The sequence below is a fragment of the Pelodiscus sinensis genome, chromosome 16, assembly GCF_052426305.1.
Source record: "Pelodiscus sinensis isolate ZL-2025 chromosome 16, ASM5242630v1, whole genome shotgun sequence".
Taxonomy (NCBI): domain Eukaryota; kingdom Metazoa; phylum Chordata; order Testudines; family Trionychidae; genus Pelodiscus; species Pelodiscus sinensis.
Window position 1 is genome coordinate 39,822,817 of NC_143067.1, and position 21,188 is coordinate 39,844,004.

A 21,188-nucleotide genomic window follows, 5' to 3' on the forward strand; every position below is an offset into this window, starting at 1 on the left:
TCTCATCAGCTCCCGGCTGGCCAGGCCCTGGTGCTGGCTGAGGAGCCAGCCAGATGAGACCCAAGTGATTGCTCGGCCTGGAGGATGTTTCCCCTCTATCCAGGAGGCTGGCAGTCTCTGGGCACATAGCGTGTTTGTGGCTGTCGGTGGTAGGGCTTGATTCCTCCCCAAGATGGTGGCATGGCTAGTGGCAGCTTTCGGTGCCTTTCCGGAGAAACCCTGGCCCCCAGGAAGCTCGCGGGAGTTTTGCCGTTGACGCGAGTGGGGCCTGCATCTGTGTATAGGAAATGTCTCTTCTGGGGGCTTGTTACTAGTAGATAAACCTCTGGGCTGGAAAGCTCAACAGGGTATTTATTGGCCTCTGAGCAACTCTTGGAGTCACAGAGGCAGCAGCAGAGGTGATGCAATAAATCCATGAGCCGCAGACAATAGATAATTCCCCTCCACACACACACTTCTCCTGGGAGGGCTGGGACCGGAGATCTAGGCCTTGAGCTGGCTCGCTCCCTCGCTCCTTCCTGCTCAGCCGGCCAGGGCTTGGAGCTGAATGGCTGTTGCCTTTCCTTGCCCACCGGTGCCACTGCCACCCAGATCCGTGTCACTTCCTGGCCGTGCTGCTGGCTCCCGGCGAGGCCTGGGGAGCGCTTGGCAACGTCAGGCGGAGAATAAGGGTGAGCTGCTTGGGGGAGAAGGGTCAGACGCCATCACGGCCCCGCTTCTGTTCCCTGGTGCATTTCAACGTGCCGCACTGAATCGCCCAACCCTTTCCGAACTGAGGCACTGGCTTCCACGGAGAGTGCACGTATCCCGGTGCCCCCCTGCAGCCGGAAGCTGAGCTCAGCTGCCCTCGAGGCTGTGCCCCCAGAGGAGCGTTCTGGAGGGGACCTGTCTGTGAAGCGTCCTTCTCGGGTGGTCTGCCAGACCGTGCCCTGGCTAGCCTTCTGCGGCATGGCACGCGGCTCATCTTTTCAGACACAGCCTCACCCAGTGAAACCGAGGCTCCGTGGTCTCCGTGTCCGTCGGAAATGGAATTGCTGACTTGTGTTGATCTGACCCTGTGGTCTGCACAAGTTTCACGGCAACAGACCCATCACGTGCTCGAATAAGAAGAAATAATAAACCGCTGCTGATGTAATGAATTCACTTGGGGAATCGTCACAGTTTCTGCATCTGGAGGATGATTTGGGTCCCATAAATGCTCTTGAAGAAGACGAACCCAGGGAATCTGGGAACGAGTAACAAGCGCTCCAGGCAATGACCCAAGCGTCGGAGACCCTCTTGAATCGTGACGAAATTCTAGTCCAACTCTCAGCCATGACGATTTGCCAGGAATCAACCACGTGCATCGGGCTGTACGCCGCTCAGGTATCAACAGGCCTGCCCCGGAAGGCTTTCCGATGTAGGAGACAGCTTACGGTTTAGAAGCTAGTTAAGTATTCTGCCGGCAAGCTTGGAGATTGAAAACCATCAAGACGAATTATCTCCTTGACTCTGCTTGTGGGAATTGTTAATGTTACTTTTGTGTGTTAAAAGGACTCACGGCCTGTCTTGAAATTCCAAATGTTTATCCACCTATTTATAGGAGGGCTGAGACAGAGCCGGGGTCTTCGCAGAGCATAGGCCGATAGGGAGAGGGCACCAGAATGGATAGTCCCTGGCTCAGAATGGTTGGAGGCACCATATCGTTGCTACCGTTGCAGCTTTGGAAGGCTCCTGTAGAATCAGCAGCAGTGATTGCTCATTTGGAGGATGCTGGCTAGATGCCTGCACCACTCAGGTTGTCACCCAGCGGTGGCTACGAAGAGACGTTTAGCCACGATCCCTTGAGAGCTGTCAGTTGCATCCTTCTCTGGATCTGTCTTGCTTCCAAGATGGCGTTGGTGGGAGGAGAATGGAGCCAACCAGGGCAAGATGAAAGCCTGACAGGGAGCAACCGGTGTCTTTTCCCTGCTGGGAGTCTGTGCTGAGCCGTAATCCAGCGAAATCCGCTGCTGTTAAAGAATAAGAGACAGTCTCACGAGTACCACACACTTCAGATCCCTCTTGGTCTTCGGGTCCACGTTGTAATGGACCCAGAAGTGTTGGGGTTCGGGATGTAATAGTGTAGTAGATTAACCGATTAACGGATAAACAAAAGCTCAGTTCTTGCCTGGCACCATACACTGCTGCCTCTGATACAGAGGCAGCAGCGTGGAGTGGCAGGAGGCTCCTAGGGAGTGGGGCTGGCACAGGAGTGGGGCCAGAGCACACTGGCTGTGGGAGGACTATAGAATAGTTGAGTAACCAGTAAGAATTCGTGAGGTTCATCGACTATTCGATTAACTAATATTGAGCAGCCCTGGTTGGGGTCATGCTGCATTCCGCAGAAGCCCTTCGCTGGGTAGTTGTCATTTGAAGTCAGAGCTAAGTTTTATTTTGCCTTCCTCACCTGGGAAAGAAAGCGGGAGAGAAGCTTTGTGATTCCAGCCTTTTGCGTCAGACCTTTGGGAGCCGAGCCGTGATCTGCCGGGCTGTTAACAGCTGCTTTGAAGCTTCATCACCAAGAGCTTTCCCTTGGGCATGAAAGTGCAGCTTCCTTTGAAGCCAATGTAGGCCGCCTGCTTGGGTATTGGGGTACACAGGAGAGCAGATTTTAGTTGCAGCCTTTATCACAGGTTCATGCCCAATGTAGGCTACAAACCGAACCGCCCGTCATCTCCCTTAGGTTTGTGGGATGGCGGGCCTGTGTTCTTGGGCCTTTGGGATATATCCTTTCAAGCAAGTAGCAGCATTCCCCTCTCTCAAGCCCATTCAGGCTGGAACGGGCTCGCCTGCTAGCCTGTGCGGGTCAACGCAGGCTCTCTGGAGAGTTTTGGTGTCACCTGAAAACTCAGTCCTCCAATGCAAAGCCCTCCATGGGCTTCATTAAGGCAGTGACCATATCTACGCAGCCATCTAAGACCCTCCCGTTGTGTGGGGGATTACAGCTGCTGGAGGACAGTGCGATTGTCTTTGGCAGTGGAACTACCTACACCCTTTGCAAAGGCTTGTTCTCACCCCGTGGCAGAAGCTAAAATCACACGCAAGGCCTGCACAGTTTTTCCCTTCCATTCCCGCCTGCATGTCTCACGGGAATGCACGGCCTAGCCAAGACAAGAATGAAGAACCTGTCCGTTCTAGGAGAGCAGCGATTCTTAGAATTGCTGTATTTCGTGCCTTAGGAGCAAGCGCATTATAGATGCCTCGCTAGATAGACGGGCAGACAAACGGCGCGGCAGATTGCTGCACTTTCAGAAATGACGGACAGACCGAAATCCTGCCGCGGACACAATGATGGACTTCTGGTTCCTCGTCTTGGAGATGGAAACGGCGTCTGTTTTCTTTTGGCGTTCGGCTCGTTCCCATTAAGTCTCAGACAATGCGAAGGCACAGAGCAGCCCCTAATCAATGCACACCGGGAAACAGCTTCTCTGACAGTGTCGAAGAAGCAGAACTTTTATGTTCTTTTTTTCCCTCTTCGTCATTAGCTTCAGCTTCTTTTGGGGGAGGCTTTTAGTGCAGCTCTGGTTCAGGGCTGAGAGAACAGAGGCGGCCAGAGGAGACTCAGGATATGTCTACACTTGCCCCCGACTTCGGAGTAGGGAGGCAAATGAAGCATACAGAAGTTGCAAATCAAGCCCGGGATTTAAATATCCCTCACTTGATTTGCATGTTCCCGGCCGGTCACTATTTTAGAAATTCACTAGCACAGAGTAGTGAAACAGGAGTCCGATTTAAAGCCTAATTGGAATTAGCTGGTTAACCTCATTCCAGGAGGAATGCCAGCTAATTCGAGTTAGGGCTTTAAATCGGACTCCTGTTTCACTGGCGCGTGTAGACACAGGCAATTACTCCAGGCTAGTAAATTTCTAAAATGGTGACCGGCCGGGAACATGCAAATTAAGCGTGGGGTATTTAAATCCTGGGCTTGATTTGCAACTTCAGTATGCTTCATTTGCCTCCCTACTTCGAAGTAAGGTGCAAGTGTAGACAAACCCTCATTTATTTAAAATGAAAGGCAAGTGGAAATGATTTTTAAAGACAAGAGTTTTTACACCTGAAGAGGCTGATGGCTTCCCAGTTTTGCTGGGCCCCGAACAGGGAAATAACAGAGGGGCGATAGATGTTACAATCTGTCGTCTTTACGGGCTTTGCAAAGAGCTCAGCATCCTTCTTCCTGGTTCCCTCTAATGAATACCTGAGTTGTACAATCAGCAAGAGCGTCGTCTGTCATTTGACAATTGCTGCATCTTGACGCTCTGAGGCTCTTTGGAGGGGGAGATAAGGCGGGCAGGGCGGGTTAGGGCCACGTCGTGGCTTGTTAGGATTTTCCAGCAGCGATGCGCCGAATGGTTTGGGAAGCCTGGATCTAAAAGCATGAATCCCGATGGCTTGCGCTAAAGAGGCGGTAACCGACTCAACGCCCTTTTCTGTGACTCAGCCAGTAGAGAGGACCTGGGAGGCCCAGCACGCTAACACGGGTTCCAGCCAAGAAATCCAAGGGGGCATCGCCGTGACCGGATGGGGGTGGGATGAAGGGGGGTGTTCTGGATTTCGCATGTGCCTTGATGACTCCATGCTATTTAAGTGCGAGGGCACTGGCCTACGAATCAGGACTCCTCGGCTGCCCTCCAAGGCCTGGCCGTGCAGGAGTAAGTAATTTGCCGGCTCAGTGCCTCATCGGTACCAGGGACAGACTGGTACTTGCTCCCCTTTGTGAAGTGCTTTGAGATCTACAGCTCATAATCCCAGCAGGAAGGGTTCTTATGCGGTTCGGTATCTCGCGGATGCTCCAGCGAGCGGTGGTGGACAACCCACTGGGTTCGATGTGCTGCCCCTGAGACATTTTGTTACCGCCGGCCATGCGCAGGGCTGCCAGATTCTGCTGGTTTTCCCTCCCCGGTGTTAGTATAGCGACACGCACACAAAGCACGGCCACGTGGCGTGAGGGGCGCGCTGATTGCACGCCACATTGCGAGCGCCGCGCGCGGCCTCTGCATCCGTCCCAGCGCCGCTCCGGTTCCGTCGGCACCCCCCGCACGTTCTAGGCAAGCGCATGTAGCAAAATGCCCTCTGGGGAGCCCCGCTTGGGCATGGCACTCTCTTAGCCCACTCACGCGGCCCGCTCGCTAGCCGAGGGTGCCCGTCGCTGCCATGGCGAGTGGTCCTCAGAGAATGCCTCGGCTCTGGTTTGGTGTCGGGCCGGGGGGCTAACGCCGGGTGTCCGGGATACACGCCGGGAGGATTCTGTTTGCTAAGAAGGCCTCGTAACACAAGTGCTGCTTTCTCTGAGGCCCTGCAGCCGGCGTGCGACCCAGGGCAGGGCTGTGTGCATTGACAAATCTCGTGAGGAGAAACGCACAGGGAGTGCCACCTCCAGAGCTGGACTGGCAGCTTTCCTCATGGCCCCTGGTTGGGCTGGGTGCCCTGTGTAAGCTCAGGAGGAATTCCAGGAAGTGTTCATTTAATGAGGCGGACTCCCCGGCCGGCTGTAGCAGTGGGCCTGCCTCTTGGCTCGCTCCTGGGCTCCTGATTATGGCTCTGACCCTCGGCCTCCATCCTGCATCTCCAGCTGACCCCTGACCCCAGGCTGCGGTGCTTGAACTCTGACTCTGGCTACGAAAGCTGACTTTGCCCCTTGATGCCTGGCTCTGGTCCTGCCCCAGCAGTGGTACTGGGACCCCAACCACTAGGCCTGAGTCCCCAAGCCCCGGTCAGGACACTGGCTAAGGAGAGTGCTGCTGGGTGTGTGGAGAGCACTGTGGTCTGGGTCATTCCAGCCCCTGCCTTGGTCGTGAGAGGCCGGTGTGACTCTCGTGCCGTGGGTGGCTCTGTGGACAGATGGCCCTGGAAGGTGACGTGGCAGCGTCGAAATAATACCAGCGAGCTCTTTCCATTCATCGGTCGCTAGGCGCGGCCGGCAGCGTTAGCCCCCTTGTAAGATACCGGCAGCACGGCACCCTGGCCACATAGGGCAGCCGGGACTAGACCTCAGGTCAGCTGAATGCCTTGTCCACTGTGTCGCGCCGTGCCCAGGTGAGCCGCGCCGCGCCGCGTCCCCACGCCGCACGGTTGAGACAGCCCCGCTGCGGGTTTTCCGCACCCCAACGCTCAGGGTGCTGGGATCAGTAATTTGTTCTGGCCCATTCTAGTCTGGGGTAGGGGCCCCTCTTTGACACTGGGGTGTTGGAGCCAGGGTTTTGGTTTGGACCCAGTCAAGGCTAAGCCTTGAATAAGCAAGAGGTCCCCTTGGGGGTGGTGAGCCGCTGCAAGTTTCCCATGGCCCGCGTGGCCGCTCTGCTCCGGGATTTCCTCTCCCGAAGCCGGGTCGAGGTGAGCTGGCTCGGAGCAGCTGTGTCCTGCCCTCTGCTCCTCCCCCTCACTCCAGAACGCCTTCCCGCTTCCTCCAAGGAAACTCTTATCTGGAGCCCCGACCGGCGCTGATCCGGCATCGCTGCTTCGCCAGCACTGCCGCGCCAGGGCCAAGTTCATCCTGCGAGCAAACCCCCGGACTCCGAGAACTGCAGAGGCCTGGGAGAAGGTCTGGGGGGGTCGCCAACCCCACCACCCAGCGAGGCTGCCTGGCCCTGGCTCAGAAGGGGTTGGCCACGTCCGGGGAGCCGTGGACAGGAGCTCAGAGCCGCTGGGGGTTGAGCAGCGTGCTCCCGTGGGCTTTGCAGCCACCCTCGCCGTGGCGGGAAGCGTCGGGTCGCCCCCACCAAGCAGCAGGGGACTGTGGTCGCCCTCTGTTCCTCCCTGGCAGCTCTTCCTGCCGTGTCTCTGCCTCACCGCAGAGCGGGGGGGGGGTCCCCGACTCCCAGCAATCACCAGCAGCAGCGGCGGGGCTTGGCGGCAGCTTGCCTGCATGGGGGAGCCCCCATCCTGCAGCCCCTGGGGAGGAGGGGTGTGATGGGACGCCTGAGAAGAAAGCGCTAGTGGGAGTCACGCCGGGAGGAGGGGCAGGGGCCGGCTCGAGTTCTTTGAATCCATCCCCCCCCCCCCCCGGCCCATTGACGTGCGTAGGACTCGCTCACGCCTTCGTGCCCCATGGCCACTCCCACAGGGCACGGCCACCGGAGACCGGGAAGGCGCGGGGGGGGGGGGGGGGGGGTGTGCAGAAGGAATGTGCTGAGGGCCAGTGAAGAAAGTCACGTGGGGGCAAGCCCGGGGCATCCTGAAGGCTGTGGGTGGCCTGGCAGTGGCTTGGGAAAGTGCAGGAGATTTCAGGGGTGGCCAGTGGGAGTCTTGGAGTAGTTATGGGGGGTCCATATGGGAACAGATGTGGGTTGCTGGGGCACTGGAGCAGTTTTGGGGGCTAAATCTTTCGAGGCTTGAAGTTGAGACGTGTTTCCTCATCAGCCCCTCTTCGTTTTCATTACATATGAGTTGCTTTGTTATTGTAGAGGTTCTCGGGGCTATGTGCGCTGGTTTGTCATTGTAGGGGTGCCCAGGGCTGTGCGCGTTTCTTTGTTATTGTAGGGTTGGCAGGGCTGTATGTGCTGGTTTGTTATTGTAGGGTTACCCAGGGCTGCGTGCACTGGTTTGTTATTGTAGGGTTACCCAGGGCTGCGTGCACTGGTTTGTTATTGTAGGGTTACCCAGGGCTGTGTGTTCTGGTTTGTTATTGTAGGGTTACCCGGGGCTGCGTGCACTGGTTTGTTATTGTAGGGTTACCCAGGGCTGTGTGTTCTGGTTTGTTATTGTAGGGTTACCCGGGGCTGTGTGCGCTGGTTTGTTATTGTAGGGTTACCCGGGGCTGTACGCACTGGTTCGTTATTGTTGGGTTACCCAGGGCTGCAGGCACTGGTTTGTTATTGTAGGGTTACCCAGGGCTGTGTGTTCTGGTTTGTTATTGTAGGGTTACCCGGGGCTGTGTGCGCTGGTTTGTTATTGTAGGGTTACCCGGGGCTGTACGCACTGGTTCGTTATTGTTGGGTTACCCAGGGCTGCAGGCACTGGTTTGTTATTGTAGGGTTACCCAGGACTGCGTGCGCTGGTTTGTTATTGTAGGGTTACCCAGGACTGCGGGCACTGGTTCGTTATTGTTGGGTTACCCAGGGCTGCGGGCACTGGTTTGTTATTGTAGGGTTACCCAGGACTGCGTGCGCTGGTTTGTTATTGTAGGGTTACCCAGGACTGCGGGCGCTGGTTTGTTATTGTAGGGTTACCCAGGGCTGTGTGCGCTGGTTTGTTATTGTAGGGTTACCCAGGACTGCGGGCGCTGGTTTGTTATTGTAGGGTTACCCGGGGCTGCGTGTGCTGGTTTGTTATTGTAGGGTTACCCAGGACTGTGGGCGCTGGTTTGTTATTGTAGGGTTACCCAGGGCTGCGTGTGCTGGTTTGTTATTGTAGGGTTACCCAGGACTGCGTGTGCTGGTTTGTTATTGTAGGGTTACCCAGGACTGTGGGCGTTGGTTTGTTATTGTAGGGTTACCCAGGACTGCGGGCGCTGGTTTGTTATTGTAGGGTTACCCAGGGCTGCGTGTGCTGGTTTGTTATTGTAGGGTTACCCAGGACTGCGGGCGCTGGATTGTTATTGTAGGGTTACCCAGGACTGCGGGCGCTGGTTTGTTATTGTAGGGTTACCCAGGACTGCGGGCGCTGGTTTGTTATTGTAGGGTTACCCGGGGCTGCGTGTGCTGGTTTGTTATTGTAGGGTTACCCAGGACTGCGGGCGCTGGTTTGTTATTGTAGGGTTACCCGGGGCTGCGTGTGCTGGTTTGTTATTGTAGGGTTACCCAGGACTGCGGGCGCTGGTTTGTTATTGTAGGGTTACCCAGGGCTGCGGGCGCTGGTTTGTTATTGTAGGGTTACCCAGGACTGCGGGCGCTGGTTTGTTATTGTAGGGTTACCCAGGATTACGGGCGCTGGTTTGCTGTTAGAGGGTTGCCCGGGGCAGGAAGGCCGGGGAGTGGGCAATGGAGTAACAGCGTTTGGGCTAAACCAGGGACCCCAGGAACAGCTTGGCCTTTGCAAACGGCTCTAAATCTGGCGGGGCCCCCCGACCGTGCCAGCATCCCCTTGAACCCTGGCCCCTTTCCAGCCCGCTAAGCAGCCCCGTGGAAAGGCCGGAACGAACGGGGGCGTCACATGACACTTAATGCTCTGGCTGGAAACTAAGCGCCTTCCGACAGGAGCCCGGCTGACCCCACCGTGCCTGGCGGGGGGATGGGCAGCGGGGGGGCCCCACAGCGGTGTTTGGTAACACAGGCCTGTGGCTGACGGGGGGCGCCGTGTTAACCCCCCTCAGCAAGGAGGCCCGGTGGAGTCCGAGGGGAGACAGCAGCCAGCAAAGGGCCTTGGGGTTCGACAGCCCCTCAGGAAGGGGAAGGGGGGCCCCCAAAGTTGAGACACACTGGCCCCGATGCCGCCGCGGCCTGTGCCGGGCCAGCCCCCCGCCTGCAGGGCCCCCCGTGGCGTGCCGGACGCTTGGGTCTCTGCTCAGGGCTGCCGGCTTGAAAACTGCCCCTCCCTTCCTTGAGCCAGCTGCCCCTCCTGCCCCGTGGCTGAGTGAGCCCCCAGCCGCCCCCCATCCCCGCTCTCCCAGTGGACGGGGCGCCCACAGCAGTCGGTGTTGAGGCCCCTTCACCCCCCAGACATGCTCCTCGCTTCGGCTGCCAGCCTAAAGGCCGGGCCCTGGGTCGGCGCGCCGGCCACCTCAGTCGCTCCGGCTGCTTCCAGCATCCGGACCGGCTCCCGGGCTGAGCCAAGAGCCAGCCACCTTGACTGTGCTGCTCTTTCTGTTCCCTCCTCCTTCCCTCTCCTGCTAGTTCCTTTCTGCCCCCGTCTCCTTTCTCTCTCCCCCTCCAATATCTTGCCCCTCCTGTTCTGGACTGGCTGGGGGTAATGTTTAGTGCTAGGGACGTAGCTGCTCTGGAAGGAGGCTGGGGTGGGTTTCCAGGGGCGTAGCTGTTCCTGATGCAGACAGGCCTGGCGGGTTGGGTGTGGGGCTGGGGAGCTGAGGAATGGGGCACCCAGCCCCGTGTGAGAAGATGGACAGCCGCAGGGGAGCTGGGCGGCTGCTGGGAAGGAGCTACAAGGCTGGGAACTGACAACCTCAGAAGTCAACTAATGCCGAGAGCCCTAGATTGAGGCGTCCTGTCCTGGTCACCTCAGGCAGGCTGCGGCGCCGCGGAGAGGCCAGGGCCAGCCTGGGCCCTCGCTCCCTGGGACAATGAATCTCGACCCGCCGCAACCCACTGGGAGGAGCTGAATGACCCACCCCAAGTGTCTCCCCCCACTGCCCTGGTCTCCTCTCCCTTCCCGTGGTTTCAGTGGGCGAGCAGGACGGGTCCTTTCTCCGGGGAGGTGGGTGCCGTAGGTAAGCGCCTCTCACAGGTTCCGGCTGTATTGGGCCCCACGGTGCCTTCTCTCTCCCAGCACAAAGGGCGCGCCAAGAAGTGCCCCTCGAGAAACCAGCTAGTGAAGGGGGTCGCCTAACTGAGCCAGGCATGGATCACATGTACCCCGAGAGCGTAACAGGGTCAGATGAAACCGGCATGGGAGATACGAATGAGCCCGCCCATGTGCACGCACTGATACGCCCACACCCACGTGCACACACAGACACACCCACATCCATGTGCACACACCAACAAGCCACGTGCACACACTGCCATGCCATGCCCGCACTCTGGCACATGTACACCCACGTGCACACACTGACATGCACATACCCACTTGCGCACACCGAGACGCACATGCCCACATGCACACACTGACACGTGCACACCCACATGCACACACTGAGACGCACATGCCCACATGAGCACACTGACACGTGCCCACCCACATGCACACACTGACACGCACATGCCCACATGCACACACTGACACGCGCATGCCCACATGCACACACTGACACGTGCACACCCACATGCACACACTGACACACACATGCCCACATGCATACACTGACACGCACATGCCCACATGCGCACACTGACATGTGCACACCCACATGCACACACTGACACGTGCACACCCACATGCACACACTGACACGCACATGCCCACATGCATACACTGACACATGCACACACTGACATGCGCATGCCCACATGCACACACTGACACGCGCATGCCCACATGCACACACTGACACGTGCACACCTACATGCACACACTGACATGCACATGCCCACATGCGCACACTGACACGTGCACACCCACATGCACACACTGACACGCACATGCCCACATGCACACACTGACACGCGCATGCCCACATGCACACACTGACACGTGCACACCCACATGCACACACTGACACACACATGCCCACATGCATACACTGACACGCATATGCCCACATGCGCACACTGACATGTGCACACCCACATGCACACACTGACACGTGCACACCCACATGCACACACTGACACGCACATGCCCACATGCATACACTGACACTCACATGCCCACATGTGCACACTGACATGTGCACACCCACATGCACACACTGACACGCACATGCCCACATGCACACACTGACACATGCACACACTGACATGCGCATGCCCACATGCCCACACTGACACATGTACACCCACATGCACACACTGACACGCGCATGCCCACATGCACACACTGACACGTGCACACTCACATGCACACACTGACACGCACATGCCCACATGCACACACTGACACATGCACACCCATATGCACACACTGACACGCGCATGCCCACATGCACACACTGAGACGTGCACACCCACATGCACACACTGACACGCACATGCCCACATGCACACACTGACACATGCACACCCACATGCACACACTGACACGCGCATGCCCACATGCACACTCTGACACGTGCACACCCACATGCGCACACTGACACGCGCATGCCCACATGCACACACTGACACGTGCACACCCACATGCGCACACTGACACGCACATGCCCATGTGCACACACTGACACATGCATGCTCACGCTTGCACATGAGATGTGGCCATTGTCTGACTGGAGATCAGGTCCCATCCATCAGCGAGGCCAGATGCTCACTCCCCTGCGTGATCTCCCAGCAGCTCAGATGCCAGCCCACCCCCTCCACTTTGCTAGCCGTTGTGGAACTCTCTATGATGAGCACCTAAAGCCGTGCCCCTCCCTTCATGCTTTGTATGACCATCCCTTAGCGGAGGCCCTGTGGGGTTGTCCTGGGACTGTCTGGCTCACTGACATTAGGGCTGTGCTAGTGTAACTCCATCCACTTGCATGGCGTGACTCCTCATTCGCACCAGGATTATTCAGGTCAGAAAAACGCACCACTGCTGTTAGCTGTAGCACTGAGATTCCCAGCCTGTGCTCCAGGGACCCATGTTTTCGGGGCGTGCCAATGAAAAAACCCACTGCGGTAGCATTTGGGCCATGCCCCTGGCCACGAGAAAGGCTCTGCCTTTGTAAACAGCTGGTGGAGACACACACTGACCGGTGGCTGGAGACATACGAGACTGATACGAACGGCAGCCGGTAGGATGCAGGTGGGACAGCGGCTTGACGAGGTTGACATGACGTGGTAATGAGTTTTAGTCCATCTTGATCAACCGTGGGCTGTCGCAGTGACCTAGAGACGCAAGGTCCTGAGCCTGTCATTAACCCTTCCCCGCAAGGCCTCCCGGTGCCCTAGCCAAGTCGATTACGACCTCGACTTCTGGAGTTGCCCACGAGCTGGCCATGTGAGCGGAGCGGCATGCCCGTGGCTTCGCGAATGTGGCCACAAGGAAGAGAACTTCTTGGCTTTTCCTTTTCCTTTACACCTGCTGAGATAAGAACATAGGAACGGGCAGACGGGATCAGACCAACGGTCCATCTAGCGCAGGGTCCTGTCTGCCGACCGTGGCCAGTGCCAGCTGCCCTAGAGGGAGGGACCCCCCAGACTGAGTTTCAAAACAAAAAGCAAAGGGGCTGCATGGGCGGCTTATTCACCTTGCCCTCCCGACCTTAGCCCCACTGCAAGCGGGGTAAGTACCTCCCCCCTCCCACGCTGGCCCTGCAGCTCCAAGCGCCGACGGCGGCTGAACTGTGGCGCGGCGTCGCAACACCTGCCGTTTTCCACCCCAGAGGTGGCTGCCCATCGAGAAGCGGCTTAATTGGAGCAGCCTGCTGGACGGCCTGTTATCCCAATTACGGAGCCGTCCTAATTATCCCAAGACGTCCCGCGTCCAGGCTCCGCAGGGGTCGCAGCCAGCGGAGTGTCAGCGCTGCGAAGCGCCAACGCTCCAGGCCTGCTCCTGGGGGGCGCCGAAGCCCAGCAGGGATGAGGCGTGCTGAGGGAACAATCCATTTCGCATTCGGCAGCAGCAGCTGCCTCCCAGATAACAGCGGCGGGAGCAGCCAGCCCTGCTCGCTGGGAGGGAATCAGCCCCCGCCGCCGTAGCGTCCCCACTGCCCGGGTCAGGCACGTCCTGCGGGCAGACACCCCCGAGTGCTGCAAACAGCTTCTGCCGCCCAAATCCGCCGCGCCGAGTCAGGGCTTGTCTGCGTGGGCAGGGAAGGGGTCAGCGAGACAGGCGGCAAACTCCTCCAAGACCCGCAGGGCAGGATCCGGGGCTAGTGCCGACGTGCAGCAATGCGGATGCTGTCCGTCCCCTGAGTTTGGCAGGGTTAGGGTTAGCGCCCCCCCCCCAAGGTTTGTACTGGGGGAAGAAGAGCTGAGCTCGGACCCCGTTCATTGGGCTCTGTCGGGGACGAGCCCTGGAGAACTCTTCTATGGGGCTAGCGCCGTGGGGACTGGCCTTTGCAGGCTGGGGCGACGGGGCCCTGGGCACGGATTCACCCAGGCCATAAGCGGGGAGCAGGGCCAAAAGGGAGGCGCCCCCTTGGGCCTGTGTTGGATTTTCTGCCCGTTTGGCTGCACCCCCTCCACCTTGCCTTGGGTTTCCAGAGCCACGGCCCGGCTGCCCCTTGGGTGTTTCTTTGTGTGGGGGTTGTGACCTGTTTGTGACGCTCCAGGCTGCAAAGACGTCTGGATGCCTGTGCAGCAGAATCCCCCCCTTGCATTCCTGGCCTGCCCCGGCCCTTTCCGGGCTCAGCTGGTCGGGGCCAGGCTAGTGAGTTGGGGTGGGCGTCGTTCCAGGCGGGGGCTGGCCACTCCGCACTAGGTGTGCCAAACAAGTGTGACTTCCACACCCCGGAGCTGGCGGAGGGAGGGTCAGCAGGAAAAGCAGTCACAGGAGGGTGTCAGATAAGGCAGCCCGGCGACTTTATCTCACATCCTCTTGTTAGATGCTTTTCCTGCTTCGCGCCCCGCAGGGCCCCAGGGCTGCCAGTTGCAGGCGTTTGTGCACGAAAGGTGGGACACCCCGGAGTGCCGCATGGGAGACGGGGACTCGGTGTCAGATCCCCGACTCCAGCCCCGTGGGCAGCCTTTCACCAGCTCTCCCTGGCTTTTCTGTCGCAGCTCTCTTTGGCCCGTACATTTCCAGTGGGGCTACACCAGCTCACCTGGGTTGGCCCTGTCATTGTTAAGCTGCACCAAGGGAGCTTTAGGCTGCCTGGCAGGGGGGTTAGACACTGGAATCAATTGCCTGGGGGGGTTGTGGAATCGCTGTCTCTGGAGATATATAAGGGCAGGTTAGACAGACACCTGTAGGGATGGGCTAGACTATGGGTTCCCAAACTGGGGGGCATGAAGAAATTCCGGGGGGGGGGGGGTACGAGGCATTCCAGCCCCCTACCACCAAGTTTTGCTGCCCTGTTCACTTCCTTTTTTTTTTTTTTTGCTGATATTTTTGGGAGGGGGGCATGAGGGTTTCTCAGAAATCTAAAAGGGGGCGTGATGCACAGGTCTAGACAGTGCTTGGACCTGTCGCGAGGGCAGGGGACTAGGACTCGCAGCCATGCTAATATCCTGCGTCTCAGCCGTGTCTCAGGGCCCCCTCTCCTGCTAGGGGATCCCCCTTGATTTGCTAGCATGGGGGAAGGGGCAAGGGGACAGTCCAGCACCGACCCCTGGGGTGACCTCCGGGTGGGGGGGCTGCATGCTACATTCCAACATGCAGGCGCTGAAGGAAGGGAGACCAGTAACGGGGCAGGACCGTTTCTCTTGTCAGTGGAGCCATTTCCCTCAGGGGGGCGAGACGGGAGCTGGCCCCTTCCCTGCAGCGTGGCCTCCCAGCACACTGACCCTGGCCGGAGACACAGCGCTGGCCGGGGAGCTGCGCCAGCCCTGTCCGAGTGGCTGTCTGTTGGCGGCAGCTAACACGCTGTGGGGCGAGCCTGTCTGCAAGCCTCTCCCCTTCCATCGCAGCAGGCCCGGGGAGCCGCGTGGGCCCCTGTAGCTGGGTCAGGCCAGGCAGGCGCTCGCACCTAGAAGAAAGGGCGGGATGCCGGAGAGGCGAGCAGCGCGGAGCGTGCCAGGCAGATAACGCAGCTGCGGCTCTTGGCGCTGGGACTGGGCGTGCTGGTTTAAGGCCGAGGAGACGCCACCGCGTGATGCCAGATGGGCTGGGCTGCGAGGCTCTGAGGCATCGGCAGAGCAGCTGGACAAGTCATCACCCCCCATGGGCACCGCAGAGGCGGGGTCCAGCCCTGCCCTATAGGCCCGTGGGGGTAAAGCGCTGGCGGGGAGACCCGCTGGGCCTGCCAGCGACCAAGGCCCTGAGAGGGTCCGTGCCGACCTCCCAGGTCAGGAAGCAGCGTGGCCCCGCAGCCTGCTGGCCGGGTGGGCGTCAGGACATCTGGCTTTGTCTGTGTGTGCGCTGGGGGCAGGGGTGGGCGCCGCACGCAGGAGTCTCCCTGCAGCCACGCCGGGCCCTGACTTCCTGCCTGTGGGGGCAGGTTACACCAGCCTGCTCCGCCCCGCCACACGCGCGCACCCCCGTAGAATGGGTCGTGGCTCCGAGCGGCTCCTCCTCCCTCTCTCCGTCAGCGGGCGCGTGCTCAGACTTGGGCCCCCCGCGGCAATGCGGTGACCCAGGCTGGCACTGAGGGCAGGCCGGCGAGCAGGCTGGAAACCCACTGACCCGTTTAGACGCTGCCTGAGCTGGGTGAGACGAAGGAAAAAGAATTCCCGAGACGGGGAAAACAAATTAGAGCGCCGGGGCCCGGTTCTCTCCTCACAGCACCCGGCAACTGCGAGCCCGGCCTGAGGAGAAATCGGTCTGCCTGAGTGTGTGGCTAGGAGCAAGGGGCAGGGCTGCCCAGAGGGGGGGCAATTTGCCCCGGGTCCCATAGGGGCCCCCATGAGAACATCTGAAGTCTGAGGTCTGAGACAGGGAGGGGCCCCCGAAATTGCTTTGCCCCAGACCCCTTGAATCCTCGGGGCGGCCCTGGCAAGGGGCCTGGACAAGACGCCCCAGTGTCTGACTAGATCCTTGGCACCGGGGATGGCTGCTGGAGGGAAATAGAGGCAAGGGTGCTCCAGGGACCGGGCCAGCAGGTCCGGAATCAGGGCAGCACAATGGTGACTTACAGCCATCTTCCCTTGCGTCGTGGGGCTGTGCCGAACACAGCTCAGCCACTGGCTTTGGGGGCTTCCTGCTCATTTCCACCCGCGGGAGACGGGGATCAAACGGCTGGAGCTTTAGCAGCGCAGGGCTACTCGGCCAGGCCGGGCCAGACCGTTCCTCTGCAGTCCGTGAGGGTGACCTGTAGGCATGGCAGAGCCGAGTGACGGATCCAGCCTGGGTCCTCGCCCCGTCGTTCGGTGTGGATGGTGCTGAGGGTTCCATTGCAGGGAGCCAGCGAGCGGCTTTGGAAAGCGCCGTGGCCTGGGGCACGACTAATTGCCTGTTGTTTTCTACTTCCAGAGCTGCATGGTTTGTACTGGCGCCGCATGGTATGTCCCTACGCTGACGCCCCCCTGAAGACCCCTGCAGCCGCCCCGCTGGAAGGAGCTCCCCGTTGATTACAATTATTGCATTTTTTGGCGGTTGGTTGGTTGGTTGGTTGCCGCGGTGAGTGGGGTGTGGTTTCTTGGCTCGGCTCTGGGTTTTTGAACACCATGTCTAATCCTGGTGCCCCTCAAGAGGCTGGTAAGAAGCCCAACGCGTTGGACAGAAATAACCAAGAGGACTCGCAGCCCCCCGCCAGCTCCGAGAGGAGGAACAAAAGCGGGATCATAAGTGAACCTTTGAACAAAAGTCTTAAGAAGTCGCGTCCGCTCTCCCACTACTCCACCTTCAGCAGCAGCAGCTCGCTAAGCGAACACTCGGAGAAAGGCGCCTCCTTACCTAATGGCAACGAAGCAGCAACTGTGGATAAAAGTCACTCTACCTCAAAGCACAAAAGCATCTCGAATATGCTGAGCAAATCAGACAGGGCGTCAGAAATCTCCTCAGAAGGACAGATCAGCCTACAACAGTTTGCTCAGTCGACAGAGATGCTCAAAAGAGCGGTCCAGGAGCACATTCCCTTACCGCATGACCACGGGACTGGTATCTCTGATATGGAAGCGGTCGCAGCTGCAGAGACAATGAACAACCCATCTGATTTTCCCTACCTGGGGGCTTTTCCCATAAACCCAGGCCTCTTCATTATGACCCCTGCTGGCGTGTTTCTGGCAGAGAGCGCGCTCCATATGGCTGGCTTGGCAGAGTACCCGATGCAGAATGAATTGGCATCTGCCATCAATTCTGGGAAGAAGAAACGGAAAAGATGTGGCATGTGCCCGCCGTGCCGAAGACGGATAAACTGCGAGCAGTGCAGCAGTTGTAGGAATCGCAAAACTGGTCATCAGATTTGCAAATTTCGAAAATGTGAGGAACTCAAAAAGAAGCCGTCTGCAGCGCTGGAGGTAACTGGCTGTAGTCCGACGGCCTAACCTTTCTCTTGGGCGACTCGCCTTCGGATGTTGGTAGCGATGATAAAATCCAGGGGCTTTTCCCTCTCTCTTAGCAAGTCTTGCCTTTAGCGTCACACACAGATTGTCAGTGATTCCCCCTCCCCCCATGTTGATCGACTGTATTCTGATTAGTAATTAGCTGTAATGTCACCCGAACTAGGTCTTGCCATGATGATTACAACCCTCTGTAGATTTGTATCTTTTCTGCGGCCGCCCGGAGGAGCTTTTGAGTTTTAATACCCCTCTCTGGTATAGCCTGGGGCATGTCTCCCAACTCCTCCTGCCAGCTAGCTAGCCATTGCTTAGTACAATTCCTGAGCCAGGAAGCAGATGATCCAAAACCTACTGAAGTCAGGGGTAGTCTTTCCATGGACAGCAGTGCGTTTTGGCTCGGGCCCTAAATTTTGGCTCGGGCCCAGGGAAGATCTCCAGGTAGTAACTTGCCATTATCAGTCTATTAAACCCCTGTTTTTGTAAACTAGCGTTCTGCCGGCCGGCCTTAGTTTGTCCCTGATTCTGGAAGGGAAGAAACAGGCTGCTGGTTAATTCCCAAGAACCTGATCATGCAGTGAACAAATTGTTAAGGAGCAAGCTCTTGAAAGTTGGTGCGATCACTTCCTTTGGGAAACACGCCCAGTGGAGACGACCTGTGCTCCCTGGGGGCGAGCTGCTGAGCGTGGTTACACCAGCATGAATCCGCTGAGGAAAGAGGAGTTACTCCAGATTTACACTGGTGTAACTGGAAAGGGGACTTTCCCCTTATCAGATCTGCATTATGGGCCAGGTCCTATAATCTTCCTCACTGTCCAGTTTCGGAGAGTGCTGGGTGTGTCCGGGAGCTGCGGTGAGCAGGCAGAATCCAGTGAGCGTGGAGGGTGCTTTGCGTCTTTCAGGATGGGGTCCTTCCTCGTTGCGTGGGCAAACACTCATTGGCTGTGTCTGGACTGGCCAGTTTTTCTGGAAAATCAGCCGCTTTTCCGGAAACTCTTGCCAGCTGTCTACACTGGCCGCTTGAACTTCCGTAAAAGCACAGACTTCCTACTGTAAGAAATCAGTGCTTTTTGAGGAAATACTATGCTGCTCCCGTTCGGGCAAAAGTCCCTTTTGCACAAAACTTTTGCGCAAAAGGGCCAGTGTAGACAGCTGAGATTTGTTTTGCGCAAAAAAGCCCCGATCGTGAAAATGGCGATCGGGGCTTTTTTGCGGAAAAGCGCATCTAGATTGGCCATGGACGCTTTTCCGCAAAAAGTGCTTTTGCGGAAAAGCGTCCGTGCCAATCTAGACGCTCTGTTCTGAAAATGCTTTTAACGGAAAACTTTTCCATTAAAAGCATTTCCGTAAAATCGTGCCAGTCTAGATGTAGCCTTTGAGAGGAGCGAGAGCTTTGTCTAAGCGAGGACAGTAGACTGGAGCACTGGAAAAAAGCTGTCCCTCAGCTCCCGCTGGGTTGTGCAGCTGATTCCTGACGGAACGCCACTACCGGGCAGATGGGTTCTTAATCCGGAGCCCATCTGCAAGGCAAAGCGGAGCGAGGTATCAGACGTGCCTGAAATTCACCCAGAGCCTTGCAGAGCAAGGTGAGAACTGAGTTGTTCCCAGTAAACTTCAGCTGAATTTATGTGAAAAGTTAGGCCTGAGCTAGGAGCCTGCAGTGCCTCTGGGCCCGTTTCAGACAAGAGATGGCAATGAATTACTGTGCTTTATTATTAACGCCAGCATATATGCAGCTATCCACTACTCTATTCCTCCCTTAAATGAGGAAAGGCCAATACAGTCGGGGACCGGGGTTGGGGGAATCCTTGATGTTGGCATTTTGTGTCATCAGATGCTCTTCCCACGGCTCTGTCTCGGCATTTTGGCTTTTTAGAATAAAATCTACCCACAGGCAAGCAGGGCTTTGGATGTTCCTCTGTAGAAGGGCCACAGACCAGTTTCGCGCTTGAATTTGAAGTCCTAGAAGATCTGTCACATGGAAGCCTTCTGTTGACCAGAGATGTTTTCTGATTTCCATGTGGTGGTTTGGTGCAGGGATCTGGGTAGAGCTTTCTAACGTCTTAGCAGAAAAGCGAGGTAGGTAGCCACAAAAGCAAGCCCTTGCATATTAAGGGTTCAACCTTGACTTGGAAGAGCTGTGTGGATATGAGGGATCTGATTCTTCCCGCTGCGTCTTGAGCAGAAAATGGCTAAAATATGAGTGAGTGTTTTGTGCTGCAGACCGAGGTCGGTGAACAAAGTCCTCTGTTTATTCCATGTAATCCACAGTCCCTTTTTGGTAGCTGGACTACTGCTCAGGCTATGTGCTTTCCTCCTCTTCCAGCTGCTGGAGATTGCTCCTGTGAAGCTGAGAAAGGTTAAAAACATCTTCGCCTCCATTGAGGCAGCAAGACGTTGTGCCGGGTTGCAAGGCTGCTATGCAACAACCTCTCACGTCTTCCAAAAGAGAGAACTTGCTGTTTTCTTAGCCACCTTCCAAGTTTTCAATTAGCATCAGCTCTGAATGAATAGTGAAGGGGGCAAAAAATCTATTTGGGCGGTGGGGGTCGGCGGGACCAGTGTCTTTCAAAATCCGCTGTATTGCTAAATTATATTCTTGTTCTAATTTGCTGAGTCAGTGATCTGGAAAAAGGGAGAGGGGGGGAAAAAGTTCATCTCTTCTGAAGAGTCCTAAAGCAGGTCAATTGATTCCACAGCTCACAATAGGCTGAGGAGTGCTTTTTCCTGCCGGGTGAGTTATATGGAAGTTAAATAGCACGGGGGGCCCTTGGAACGTTCACCTGTTTGATTTGTTTCCTGTTCTATGGCTGACTGGGAAATTGGAGTCACTGGAATCGGGCTTTGAATTTATGGTTTGCAGCGTCAGGTGAAGGCAGCTGGCAGAGTATGATGGAGACGCAGGTCTTGCGCTCCTAAGGCAAGCCGGCATCGCCTTCCGCTCCCTGGAACCTGGTGGAGCTGCGGGCGGCGGCTACTCTAGAACACAGCCTCCTCTGTCTCCCGTCATTTCTCTCTTTCCCGATGCAAACCCCCCTCACAGGCTTTGCCAGCTCCATAACGTCGGACACGGTTGGGAATCGCCCGTGTTTTGACACATTCCGCTATAAGGCTGTGTCTAGACTACATGCCTCTGTCGTCAGAGGCATGTAGATTAGACACATAGGCAAAGGCAAATGAAGCCGCGATTTAAATGATCGCGGCTTCATTTAAATTTACATGGCTGCCGCGCTGATCAGCTGTTTTTCCGCTCAGCGCGCTAGTCTGGACGCTCCCCTGCTGACATCAAAGCCCTTTGTCTGCAGCCCCGTTATACCTCGTGGGACGTACCCTGAGATATGAATGGAGATGCCTATTTCCTAGAACTGGAAGGGACCTCGAAAG

The 21,188-nt window shown here is 57.3% G+C and overlaps 1 protein-coding gene across 3 annotated transcripts in view; it reads left to right on the plus strand.

The window, feature by feature from the left end:
• CXXC5 (CXXC finger protein 5) overlaps positions 1 to 21,188 on the plus strand; it is a 90,704-nt gene that overhangs the window by 58,276 nt on the left and 11,240 nt on the right. For all 3 annotated transcript variants that reach the window (XM_075900104.2, XM_075900105.2, XM_075900109.2), the window contains exon 2: positions 16,780 to 17,765. In XM_075900104.2, the coding sequence (XP_075756219.1) occupies positions 16,974 to 17,765 (792 nt within the window). In that variant the 5' untranslated portion in view covers positions 16,780 to 16,973. The remainder of the gene's footprint in view (positions 1 to 16,779; positions 17,766 to 21,188) is intronic.